The sequence below is a fragment of the Crotalus tigris genome, unplaced genomic scaffold (genome assembly GCF_016545835.1).
Source record: "Crotalus tigris isolate CLP2741 ecotype Arizona unplaced genomic scaffold, ASM1654583v1 scf7180000018371.15429387391:27106975, whole genome shotgun sequence".
NCBI lineage: Eukaryota > Metazoa > Chordata > Lepidosauria > Squamata > Viperidae > Crotalus > Crotalus tigris.
In genome coordinates, this window is record NW_024096970.1 from 1,904,431 (window position 1) to 1,916,758 (window position 12,328).

The following is a 12,328-nucleotide window of genomic DNA, read 5'->3' on the forward strand; positions in this document are numbered from 1 at the left end:
TAGAAAGCTTCCGGGATCTTAGGGAAGAATAATTTATTAGAAGGAGAGCTTCCATAGGAGGAACCGCATACAATAAAGGAAGATAATTATATCAGATTTGTTCGTGATTCAAAACTGCAAGCCCAGCTCATTATGAAGTCATAAGGTAACAGATTTCCTTAGGAACTATACAATTTAAGCAATTTAAGTTATTCCCATTGAGTACAATTTCTGAAACAGAAGGCTACCACTCTTATCCTGCCAAAATAGCCATGGATATTCATAAATATAATCCTATTGGGCTATTTCCTTTCAAAGTACACAGCATTATGCATAATGTAAAAAAAAAATAAGCAAAAGAAAAAAGATGTTACGTTAAATAAAATATTGATAAAAATAGATGAATGGAATTTGAAGCTGAGGGAGATTGCTGACATGCAAGGGAAATCATCAGACTCAACTCTGTAGTCTGCATTTACTATTCCTATCCTATCTAGTGACCAAAAGGATATAGGTGTGCACGTGTGTGTGTAAGAAACAATATTCAGAACCACTGCAGTTTCTCAACTGAAAAATATAATCTTTGGACAAGATAAATAAGGAAGGGGCATAAGAAATATAATACAGATTGTTTATACTCTATCAATGCTTCATCAATGCCCATACTATTTTTATGAGAAATATAATGCAAAACATCTGGTGACTACTAGTTTAATAAAAGATTCAGCTACCAGTGAATCTTATTAATTAATTGTTATTTTAACATTATTGTATGTATAGTCGGTAAAGGAAAAGAAAATAAAGACAAGAGCTAGTCCTTTTCCTTTATGCTTAGTGTAAAATGTACATTAAAAGTAGAGGTATCTTCATCTTAAGTGTATTTTAACGAAGTCATACAGACCATAAATTTCAGCTGCTTCAAAGGCTCTGGAGTTGCTCACTTACTTGATGGAATCAATGACAGAATTAAAAACTACAGCATTTCTATCAAAAGCTGAAGAATATTTTTAACATGGTCATTTCTGGAATATTTCAAACTTGGATTAAAGAATTGATATCTCTGATAGAGTCTTAACCATGTGTACAATATCGTTTATAATGTTAAAACGGTATCAACAGAACTGAGATTAAAGTTGATCCATCGAAGAGTGAAATTTAGGGTATATTGGACATCTCAAAGCATTTAAAAGAATAAATATTGGATTTTATATGCTGGAGGTGTAAAGAATTTGAGGGTTCAAGGACCCATATGATATTTATGGTCACTGGTAACTTTTTGGGATGCTCTATTAATGTACCTAAGCAGATTTATGGTAGAATCTTTAATGCTGAATATGTTAATATATTAAACTATACAAAAATGTGGAATTTGACTTTCCACCAGGAATTATGGTTGGGAAAAAAAATGCAGGGTGGCTAAAAGAAGCAAACTGAGAAATTTAAAACTATACTATTCCAGTTGTCAAAGAGTAGTTGTCATAAATTTGTGATCTCTTTGTTTTGGAAAAGACAACATTGTCTCCTAATCAAAGGAAGCAGCAATATATGTTACATGGCAAAAAAATTGTAATATTTTACAATAATATTTTATTTATATGATCATTATTATACTAATTCATAAGTAAACCAGTAACTATTGGTAAGGATAAAATAAATGGTAGTTTCTTCATTTCTCTTTCAGTTTGTATTTTTAGTCTTTTGGGTCAGTTTCTATTTTTTTAAAAAAATTAACATTAATGATTTTGTGAATTATGTCTGCATAACATAAGTAACCAATTTGTAGTAAGAGTCAAGGAGTGTATGTGCATATATGGGTGAGATAATATCTACAATATTTCTTTACTCTGTACTAATGAAAAGAGAACCCACATAAAACCTAAAATTATTCAGTGTTTGTAGTACAGCTTTTTAAATGGAAGAACACTGGTAATAATCTCAATGTTTGGAATTACTGGGGTTGCAAGGAAAATACAACTTGACAGCTTATTCTGGAACAGTACTTACATTTAATTACAAGTGAGCCAGATATGTTGACAAGGAGAAAAATTACATTAAAACCATTGTGTATGAATAATTATCACCAACATTTTGACTCTTAAGAATCCACATAACAGCATCATCTGCAATCTGTCTATTTATCATAACATGCTATTTAAAATGTACGACTGAACCTAAAACGAGGCAGCAAAGTAAACACCAAACAGAAGCAGAATGGATATCAAGTTCATGGGAAGCCAGGAGTGGCAGTCCTTAAATGTAAGTACTACACTGAGTATAGTGTTTTAAAATGTTGTTAAAAGCCCTTGATTTCTAACTGAAACAGTAATGATCTATTCTATCCATTCAAGATTTAGGCATCTTGCTATAAAGGCATACATGTCAGATGCTTCCTCTATAACTTTGGCTGTTGGCTTGCCTGCACCATGACCAGCCTTGGTGTCAACATGAATTAGTAACGGATTGATTTGTTTGGGGCTTCGACCTACAGTATACTGCAGAGAAGCAATAAACTTCAAGGAATGAAGAGGCACCACTCGGTCATCATGATCAGCTGTAAGAAGTAAGACTGCAGGATACTGGACTCCATCACCTTCTGGTACTTTGATATTGTGAAGAGGAGAATATCTGCAGAAGAGATACATGCATTTGTGCTTTGTGAACACCCATTGGCCATCAATAGCCAGATAAATGGACAAACAATACTGCCTTCTATTTCAAAAGATCTAGGGAATGGGGGAGGAGCAGGATAATTGCAGCTGGAAAAACAACTGGATACAGCCATCCATAATATACAATATATAATATGCAACAATCCATATCAAGGCATCTGCTCCTGAAAAATTATTCCCAATGAATCCCATCCTTTCTGTACCCTGCTTTGTTTCAATCTTCCAGCATGGATTTGAAGCCTGAACAGAGCTAGAAAACTTATTTCATTGGCAGATAGCTTGGTATGATCAACAAAGGTTAAAAATAGCAAATTCAGTGCTAGAGGTTATTAGGATATGGATCAAAAATAAGCCAGCTGCAAGCACTTTAACTGCTTTATACAATTCTCTATAAGGTTTTCTTTTTGTTGTGGAATACTACCTTTTTCTGGTCACCAAATCTTAAAAAGAATATTATGCAGCTGAAAAAAATGGAATCAAACTACAATATCAAGATACTACTGGAACATAAAGAAAAATCTAGGGCTTCTGAGTTCATAAGAAAAGTTTCTAAAATGGGAATATAGAAAATATACAATAAATGAGCATCTGTCAATCTGGCAACTTCCAGATATGTTGGAGTTATTATTCCCAAAGATGGCTTGTAATTTGGGGAGACTAGGACATATGGTGGGGAAAGGCTGGTCTAGTTCATTATTAATTTGTGGAATATATCCACATTTAATTTATACTACTAAATCACATTAAAATGCTTTATATTACTCAGCTTTTGTGCAACAAAATAGAAAAATAAGCAGCATCTTTATTATTGTTATTCAGCAGTCTAGTAGAGTATACTGTATGTAAACAGAGATATTCTTTACTTACTTGATCAGCCAATCAAACTGTTCTTTATAATCCGAGCAGCCAAAATCTGTAGTCCACGCATGACCAATGGTGAATTTATGGAACTTTAGCATGTCCATCACTCCTACCTGAGCAATCACACAGGCAAATAGATCTGGGCGCTGGTTGGCACAGGCAGCTGAAAAAGTTGGAAAGATGCTCACCTATTAGCATTGCTGAATACCTACAAGAGAATGGTTTCAAATATAGTGCATAAGAAGAGATAGTGTCTGAAAACTTGAGGAACCAAATGTTATTTCAACATCAAAGCAGAGAAGAGAACCAACCTAGAACTAAGAAGAAAACTGATCAAGGAGAGAAGCAACCTGAAATTAAGGAGAAACTTCCTGAAAGTTAGAACAATTAATCAGTGGAATAACTTGCCTGCAGAAGTCGTGGGTGCTCCAACACTGGAGGTTTTTAAGATTTTTGCCATTTGTCTGAAATGGTATAGGACAGTGATGGCGAACCTTTTAGAGACTGAGTGCCCAAACTGTAACCCAAAACCCACTTATGTATCATCGGGTGCCAGGTGGGCGTAGCCAATTGGGTAGGCGTGGCCCATTGGGTGGACGTGGCTGCGGTGGTAACAGCAGACTGGGTGGGACTAAAAAGTTCAATCAATTTCAACTTGGCGAGATTTTTTCCCCACAATAAGTTGAAATTGATTGATTAAACCTTTTTTTTTTGCACACGGCGGCCTAAAGCGAAAAGTTTTATAAAACCCAGCTGAAGGCCTAGGACTGGGGCAACAGTGCGCATGTCCACAGAGAGGGCTCTGCATGCCAACTGTGGCACGCGTGCCATAGGTTCGCCACCACAGGTATAGTCTCCTGTTTGAGCAGGAGGTTGGACTAGAAGACTTCCAAGGCCCTTCCAACTCTAGCTATTCTGTTAAGCAATAATTTTCTTTAAAAATTAATAGCAGATGATACTGGAACACTTCCACCATGAGATTAAAACATCTTGTGTCTAATGTTTAATATAAAAACAAAGCTCCATGTTTTGAACACAGGTAGGCATCATGTACTCCCAAAACCCTTTCTGATAAAATGTCTCCCTCTTTCCAGGTCTAGTCAAGACCAACCAGCTTCTCAAATTTTGAAGAAAGCACTTCACCCACTCAAAAAGAAAGGGGGAATTCCCCCCAAATCCTGCTTTATGCATTATGCACCTACAACCCAATTTATGCCATTATCACACCTATTACAGATGCTTATTTTTCTAGAACACTGTAAGTGTAATTCCCAGCCCCCACAAAATGATGTCCACTTCTGGATGATCAATTAGCAGGTACACAAGAAGAGAACATGGAGCAAAAATAATAACTGGCAATTAAAACTGGACATAAGTCAATGTTTACTAATCACTTTAGTTGGATACAAATTTGAATTGTGTTTTTCCAGTAAAATATTTTTTCGGCTCAGTGTCCTTCAGATGTCCTGGGCTATAGACCTCATTATCCTTTAGGCCAGGAATGTCAAACTCGCAACATCATGTGATGTGTCGCGTCGTATCACAACTTTTTTTGCCATTGCTGGCAACGGAGTGGGCGCGGTTTCACTATGATGCATCCAGCCTGCGGGCCGGCAATTTGACACCCCTGCTTTAGGCAGTCTCTGTCTAGAAAGTTAAGATTTTATAGTTTAACACAGTTTGAGAAAACCAGGTTTGAAAACCATCTTTTTATGTACTGAATTCTCTGTGTAGCTAGTCCTAGCCAACATATTATGTATATAGGTTATATAGAAGCAGATGTACAAAAGGGTACTTTGCATATCTATATGATGTCTAGATGTGGAGCAAATTTTGTGGTTCTATTAACTAGTACAATGTTTGAATTTTTAAAAATGGCCTTTTAAGACCTCTCCTTTGCATACTCCCAAGTTGCTTTGCATTAAATCCATCCAAGGTAATCCAATAACAGAGAAATATAGAGCCTGATCTTACCAACTAAGAGGCCTCCATTTGAACCTCCATTAATAGTCAGCTTTTTATGAGATGTATATCCCTCTTGGGCAAGATATTCAGCTGCACGTTGGAAGTCATCAAAACAGTTTTGTTTATTGGCCAAGATTCCACCTAAGCACAGAGAAGAACAAAACGATTAACTCCTTCAGAACTCATACAGACTTTGGATTCTAGCATAATGCTCAAGACGAGAGAGGTGCAAAAAGCACATTTTGGGATGACTTTTCAGTTCCGTGAGTATTTTAAATAATTTATGCAGTTGGGAATACAAAAGACAATAGAGATGTCTTTCAGCAAAAGAATCAGAAGATGGTTCTGCCAATAACTTTAATGCTTTCAAAAGCTTTGAATAATGCATAAATATGCTGAAGACTGGAAAGTACAAAATAAAACACTACTATTTTAGGTAATGTTCCTAATAACGCATCCCATCTAAAAGGCTTACATAGAGAAATATGACTATGAGTAACCCTGAAAAAAGTTTACCTAGACTTTTAATGGAAACAATAATCTTCCTTTTTTCATATCATTTAAAAATGCATAAATGTATGAAAAGACAGATGAGAAATTTTTTTAAACAAGCATGAAACTTGGTATCAAACACATGGATCTTCATTATGAGATCAAGTAGTTTTATTTTATTTATTTGTATCCTGCCTTTATTAACTAATAAAGGAGAGAAACTAAACTAATCAAGGAGACAAGCAACCTGGAATTAAGGAGAAACTTCCTAATAGGACAATTAACCATTGGAACAGCTTGCCTTCAGAAGTTGTGGACGCTCCATCTCTGGAGGTTTTTAAGAAGAGACTGGACAGTCACTTGTCTGAAATGGTATAATTTCCCCTGCTTGAGCAGGAGGTTGGAGTAGAAGACCTCCAAGGTCCCTTCCAGCTCTATTGCGATTCTGATTCATTATTTTTACAAATAACTCAAGGAGGCGAACATATCTAACACATCTTCCTCCTCCTCCTATTTTCCCCACAACAACAACCCTGTGAGATTGGTTGGGCTGAGTGACTGTCTCCAAAGTTACCCCGCTGGCTTTCATGGCTAAGGTGGGACTTGAATTCATGGTCTCCTGCTTCCTAGCCCAGTGCCTTAACCACTAAACCACTAGACCAGTGGTTCTCAACCTGTGGGTCGGGACCCCATTTGGGGTCGAATGACCATTTCACAGGGGTCACCAAACCATGCTGTCCGCCGTTTTTTTCCCTTTTCCCTAGCTGTCCTACTCCCTCTTATTGGTGGCCACACCCACCTGGGGGTCACCACAACATGGGGAACTGTATTATGGGGTCACGGCATTAGAAAGGTTGAGAATCACTGCACTAGACTTTTATCTCAGCAATCAGCTCAAAAGATTGAAACTGAACAAAACACAATGCAATCAAGTACTAATTGACTAAGTTGTGCAGCAAGGAGGCCAATGTAACTTGTCTCTTAAGCCTCGCCTAACAAATAGTGGCTCACATTTATTTATCTGTAATACTGTGATGGACCGTGGTGACACAGTGATTAAAATGCAGTATTGCAGGCTAATTTTGCTGACTGCTGGGAGTTCAATTCTCACTGATTCTCAAGGTTGACTCAGTCTTCCATCCTTCTGAGGTCGGTAAAATGAGGACCCAGATAGTTGGTAGAAATAGGCTACCTCTGTAAACCACTTAGAGAGGCTGTAAAGCACTGTGGAGCAGTATATAAGCCTAAGTACAGTTGCTGTTGCTACTGCTACTTTGCTTCTGGTCACTTCCAGAGACTTCTGGATGACAATCATCCTTCCGCCTCCCTTACTTTGGCATTGTAATACTGTGACACTTCAAACCCAGATGGGTACATTTCTAAGAGGGAAACTCTCTACCACAGGGGTCTTCAAACTTGGCCCTTTTATGACTTGTGGACTTCAACTCCCAGAATTCCTCAGCCAGCGTGCCTAGCTGAGGAATTCTAGGAGTTGGAAGTCCAGTCATAAAAGGGCCAAGTTTGAACACCCCTGCTCTTATCACTTTCTCATTCAGATCAAAATGACATGCACTAGGTTTGCTTTCTCAACCAAGATTAAATCAGGGGTGAGGATAAATTTATTACTGGCAGACTGATTGAATATAAAGTGGATGGGGGGGGGGGGAATTAGATCCTTTTCTGAATGATAAGCATTCTGTTTGCACAAGAGTATTTGGGTTCAAGATCTTGGGCATAACATTTAGTGTTAAGTTGCCTCAAGTTTCTTTTTAAGGTGCTATCATTTTTGGTTTGCGCAAAACTTACTGATCATATACAATCTAAGTGGCCGTAGAAAAAGTGACCATTTCAAATTCTTTAAAAAATTCACAGTGTCCTTTGTAGCATTTCAAAACTTTGGTGAATAAAAAAATAACTCTAGAAGTGCCCGGTGATTCTCTTGCCATCATATAGTAATATATGAAACATTCAAAATAAAATGGAACCAAGGTTGAAAGGAACATATAATGCATATGGCTGTGAAAAAGCTATAGCAGAGATGATCCTAGGTCAGCGGTTCTCAACCTATGGGTCGCGACCCCATTTGGGGTCGAACGACCATTTTACGGGGGTCGCCAAACAACGTGATCCGCCATTTTTCCCCCTCAGGGCGGCGGCGCGCATGCGTGCCACGCCACACATGCGCGTCGCACATGGGGCAGCCCCACGCATGCACACCACGCATGGGGCGCCGCCACGCATGCGTGCCGCGCATGGGGGCACCACCGCGCATGCGCACTGCGTCCATGTGACGGGGTCGCCGTCACACAAAGGTTGAAAACCGCTGTCCTAGATGATCTCAAAAAAAAAGTAAACCAACAGGTTTGGACCTGGCTAATATTTGAACGGAAATTCATCTAGAACAGTGTTTCCCAAACTTGACAATTTTAAGGCATGTGGACTTCAACTCCCAGAATTCCACAGCCAGCATTGCTGGCTGTGGAATTCTGGGAGTTGAAGTCCACATGCCTTAAAATTGTCAAGTTTGGGAAACACTGATCTAGAAATCCCACATTTGTATAGCCACACATCTTATACTAAATGCTGGACAACTCTCAATTAAGAATTAAAATAATGTAAAAATCATATAAAAATTATAAAACAAAAACAAACATCACATATCTTTCCATGCAATCTTAAGACCCACTGCGCTAAAATTAACAAAAAGATCTCTAGTTACTAGCAATATACAGTCTGCAATGCTTATTATGGCAGGAAATGTGGAAATAAAGACCATTCAGGACAGTGTAACCATTATTAAAAACACACATTAAAGCTCTTCAGCTGATTTCCAGTTATTACAAAATACTTTGCCTGAATGAATGCTTTATAGTTCCTGAAACATTTGTGTTCCTTTTCCAAATTATTGGTAAAAGGAAAACAGTGAATACTAAAAGTCATAACATGCTAACATGAAAAGCAAGAGGGAAACATGGATATTTTTCAAGCATTCTTTGAAAGAGCTTTTGAAACAAAATGCAACTGAAAATAAAAATTTTTTTGAAAGAATTAAGAAGTGTGAGAGATTTTAATAAATTTGTGACTGTGATGCTTATAATGTTTCATAATGTTTCAGGGTATGGAATTTTATCTGTAGCATAAAAAGGGGTAATGAATAGTAAGGCAAACAAATTAAAGGTGAAATCAAAAAGATAGACATAATCATTCAGCAGTCAGATCCATCATTTCATATTTATAATAAAATCAGGCTTTGCCACTGAACAACATGTTTTTGCAATATGAAATCTTACCTTTATGCCAGGTCTCACCATATTCACCACCTCCCCTGATGTTAGCCACAGCTAGAATACCACCTAGGTGCCTTATAAAAATAAGTCTTGACACACTGCAAAATAAATTAAATATGTGTAAGTTATGGCATTTTGAATCAGCTGGAGCTAAAATATAGCAGTAGCAAGAGTATGGGTTTTCCTGAAGCATTACCACGAAGGAGAACATATTTTATGGATACTATACATATTGTAATGAAAAATCTTTCCATGGTTCATTCAGCAAACCTAACTCACTGACCAAAAATTTATTTCAATTTTGCCTTTCATAGCACTGACCTAAAGTCAATGAAAGAAATAAAGTCAATAAAAAACCCGCAGTAACTTATTCAAGTTTTTCTAACTTTATACTTCATTTATGGAAATATGAGGAGTCCCTGACTTCTAACCAAAATTGCAACCACAACTATCATCACTAAGCAAGGCGACCGTTAGGTGAGTTGTTCCTGACCTGTTTTTTTAACAGATCATGCAGTCACCAAGCAGGTTACAAATGACTATCAGTGTGATCCTGGGATGCTGCAACCATTGTAAATACATAAAGCTGAATTCTGGTCATGTGATGGGGATGCTTCAACCGTTGTAAGTGTGAGGAACCGTTTTTCAGCATTATTACAATGGTTGTTAAATGACAGTAAGTCAAGCGCTACCTGTAATTCATTTAATGCAACTTTACTTTTGAGCTTAGATGTTAGAAAGGAGAAGCATCTCTATATGTTCAATTTAGGAGAAAGCATCTGAATATTTATCTACTTACCTACCTATCTACCTACCGTGTTTCCCCAAAAATAAGACCCGGTCTTATATATATATATTTGCCTTCAAAAGAGGCACTAGGTCTTATTTTGGGGGGATGTCTTATCCAGTTACCTTAGGACCACCATAGCAGGCCTCCCATGCACCGACACCTGTTGCACCACAGCCTGATTTCTGCAGCCGAACACTACATGGTGCATCGCACCGCTGCCATTCATAGGACGCTGTGTGATGCATTGCAGGGCCTGAGGTAAGTGGGTGTGGGGCAGCTCCATACCTCACCCCTGCCCTAGCTTGTTTTTACGCATGCACCTTGCCCCACCTCATAAAACCAGACGGTGGGACGGAGTGGGTGGGGTTTTAACTAGGTCTTATTTTCGGGATAGGTCTTATTTTCGGGGGAAATTTTATCCTGAATTAATTCAACTCTATTAAAGGTCACTTCAGTGTTACATAATTCATATCTTTGCAACAATGCTAGACAGGGAGAACCCATAATACTACTATAGCTCCTGTGATATTTACTATAATTTAGTAGTCCTAAGGAATATTTAGACATGCTGACTTGGAATATATTTAGACATTCCAGCCTAGCAATCTGAATTCCAGTTTTATATCTGTATAACCATTTTGAAGACACATTTCCTGAGCACATGTGGACAAAAGCTGCCTAGGACAGTTTATTTTACAGCTTGGAATGCCACAAATAGAAATGTAATTTTAAAAAAGAAGCCCTGTCAGATAATAAAAATAAATTAGACATATCAAGTATTAAAGAAATGCAGCTTTTAGAAAATGTGCAAAAAAAGCATCCTTGAAGTAAAAGTTAATGCCATCTTTCTGTGTGAAAATTAATTAATCAGAATTTAAAATTCCTTCTCTTCTCCTTACCTCTTTGTCAGCCTGCGTGTTTATATTAGCTAGTTTTGACAGTAGCATGTTTTATTGGTTTTAATCTGTGAATGAAATCTATTAATGATTTTGAGAGCAATCTTAAATGTATTGAATAGGGAGCTGACTTGAACTGTGAATGATCTGCCACTTCCAAAGCTTTGCTGACTTGGCATAAGTGGTTATTTATTTTTAAATTATTCTCCATTTCAAAGAAAGAACGGGGTTTGCGGGTTTATAATTTGAAGCTTTCTAATGGGGTCTTGGGATATCTGCATAAGTAGCCCCTGCAGCAAAACTGTTACCTCTGATGGTGGAGGGAAAGCTCAACACTCTTTTAATGTTAGCGCATAAAACAAGAGTACTGCAACTAATTACAAAGATGTCAGAGTCATTAATCAAGTCTAAACTCTATTAACCATGTTACAATTAGTGATCACAAAAGGAAAAAGTATAGGGAAAAAGCCTGCTGTCAAATGCTATTGAAAATTAATGGAATTTCAAATTGAGAGAGTAAAAATAACATACTAGAAAAATATAAATCATCCTGGAAAACATTCCATATTTTCCCCAAATAATATTATCTACATACCACTTTATATAGAAAACCAGCTGCCATTCACAGATGGTTTATGTTAAATTATGATACAGTACCTACTGTATCTACTTCCACCATGCCTACCTTAGAAGTTTTATACAAGTGATGTATTTTGCTTGAGTATTATTTTATTCTAATTAGTTCTCTGTTCAAGGCTCTCCTACAGAGCCAATACTCCTTTTATGTATGTCTGAAGTAGAACAGAGCGCTTAGAGAAAGAACCTCCAGACATCATAAGAGATATGTACACTGATGTGACATATTCTATATGCTTTATATAATAAATAATAAACTGACACAAAAATATATTCTTATCCCCCTGCTGAGCTCAGAGTTTGAAAGTTTGAAAGATCTGGAGCTTGAAGATTATGAAAGTGTTTTGAAGTCCACCTAGAACAAAAAAATTGTTCCTTGCTTCTGGGTGTATGACTCATTTATTTAGTGTTTACTGTCAGGCTGTATCTATATATTTCTGGTTGAGTGATTGGTACTGTATAAGAGACATAGAACAACAAGAAAAAAATGAGGACATGTAGAAAGAAAACTTGTGGAATGCTGGTGGAGTATTAACTATTTTCTAGGTCATCTGTTCTGGAATTGTGTGTATGGGGAACTTCCTTCCTTCCTTCCTTCCTTCCTTCCTTCCTTCCTTCCTTCCTTCCTTCCTTCCTTCCTTCCTTCCTTCCTTCCTTCCTTCCTTCCTTCCTCCCTCCCTCCCTCCCTCTCTCCCTCCCAGAGATACATGAGCAACCATCGCAGCCTCATAGTAGTAGTGTTACATGTGCATA

General features: G+C 37.4%; 1 protein-coding gene across 1 annotated transcript in view; it reads right to left on the reverse strand.

Annotated features, from left to right (window-relative positions):
• Positions 1–1,551: 1,551 nt before the first annotated feature.
• LOC120311511 (prolyl endopeptidase) overlaps positions 1,552–12,328 on the reverse strand; it is a 71,067-nt gene continuing 60,290 nt past the window's right edge. The window contains exons 12-15 of the mRNA XM_039351079.1: positions 9,257–9,351; positions 5,484–5,615; positions 3,516–3,672; positions 1,552–2,604 (exon numbers count right to left, since the gene is read on the reverse strand). Coding sequence (XP_039207013.1) covers positions 2,310–2,604; positions 3,516–3,672; positions 5,484–5,615; positions 9,257–9,351 — 679 coding nt within the window. The 3' untranslated portion in view covers positions 1,552–2,309. The remainder of the gene's footprint in view (positions 2,605–3,515; positions 3,673–5,483; positions 5,616–9,256; positions 9,352–12,328) is intronic.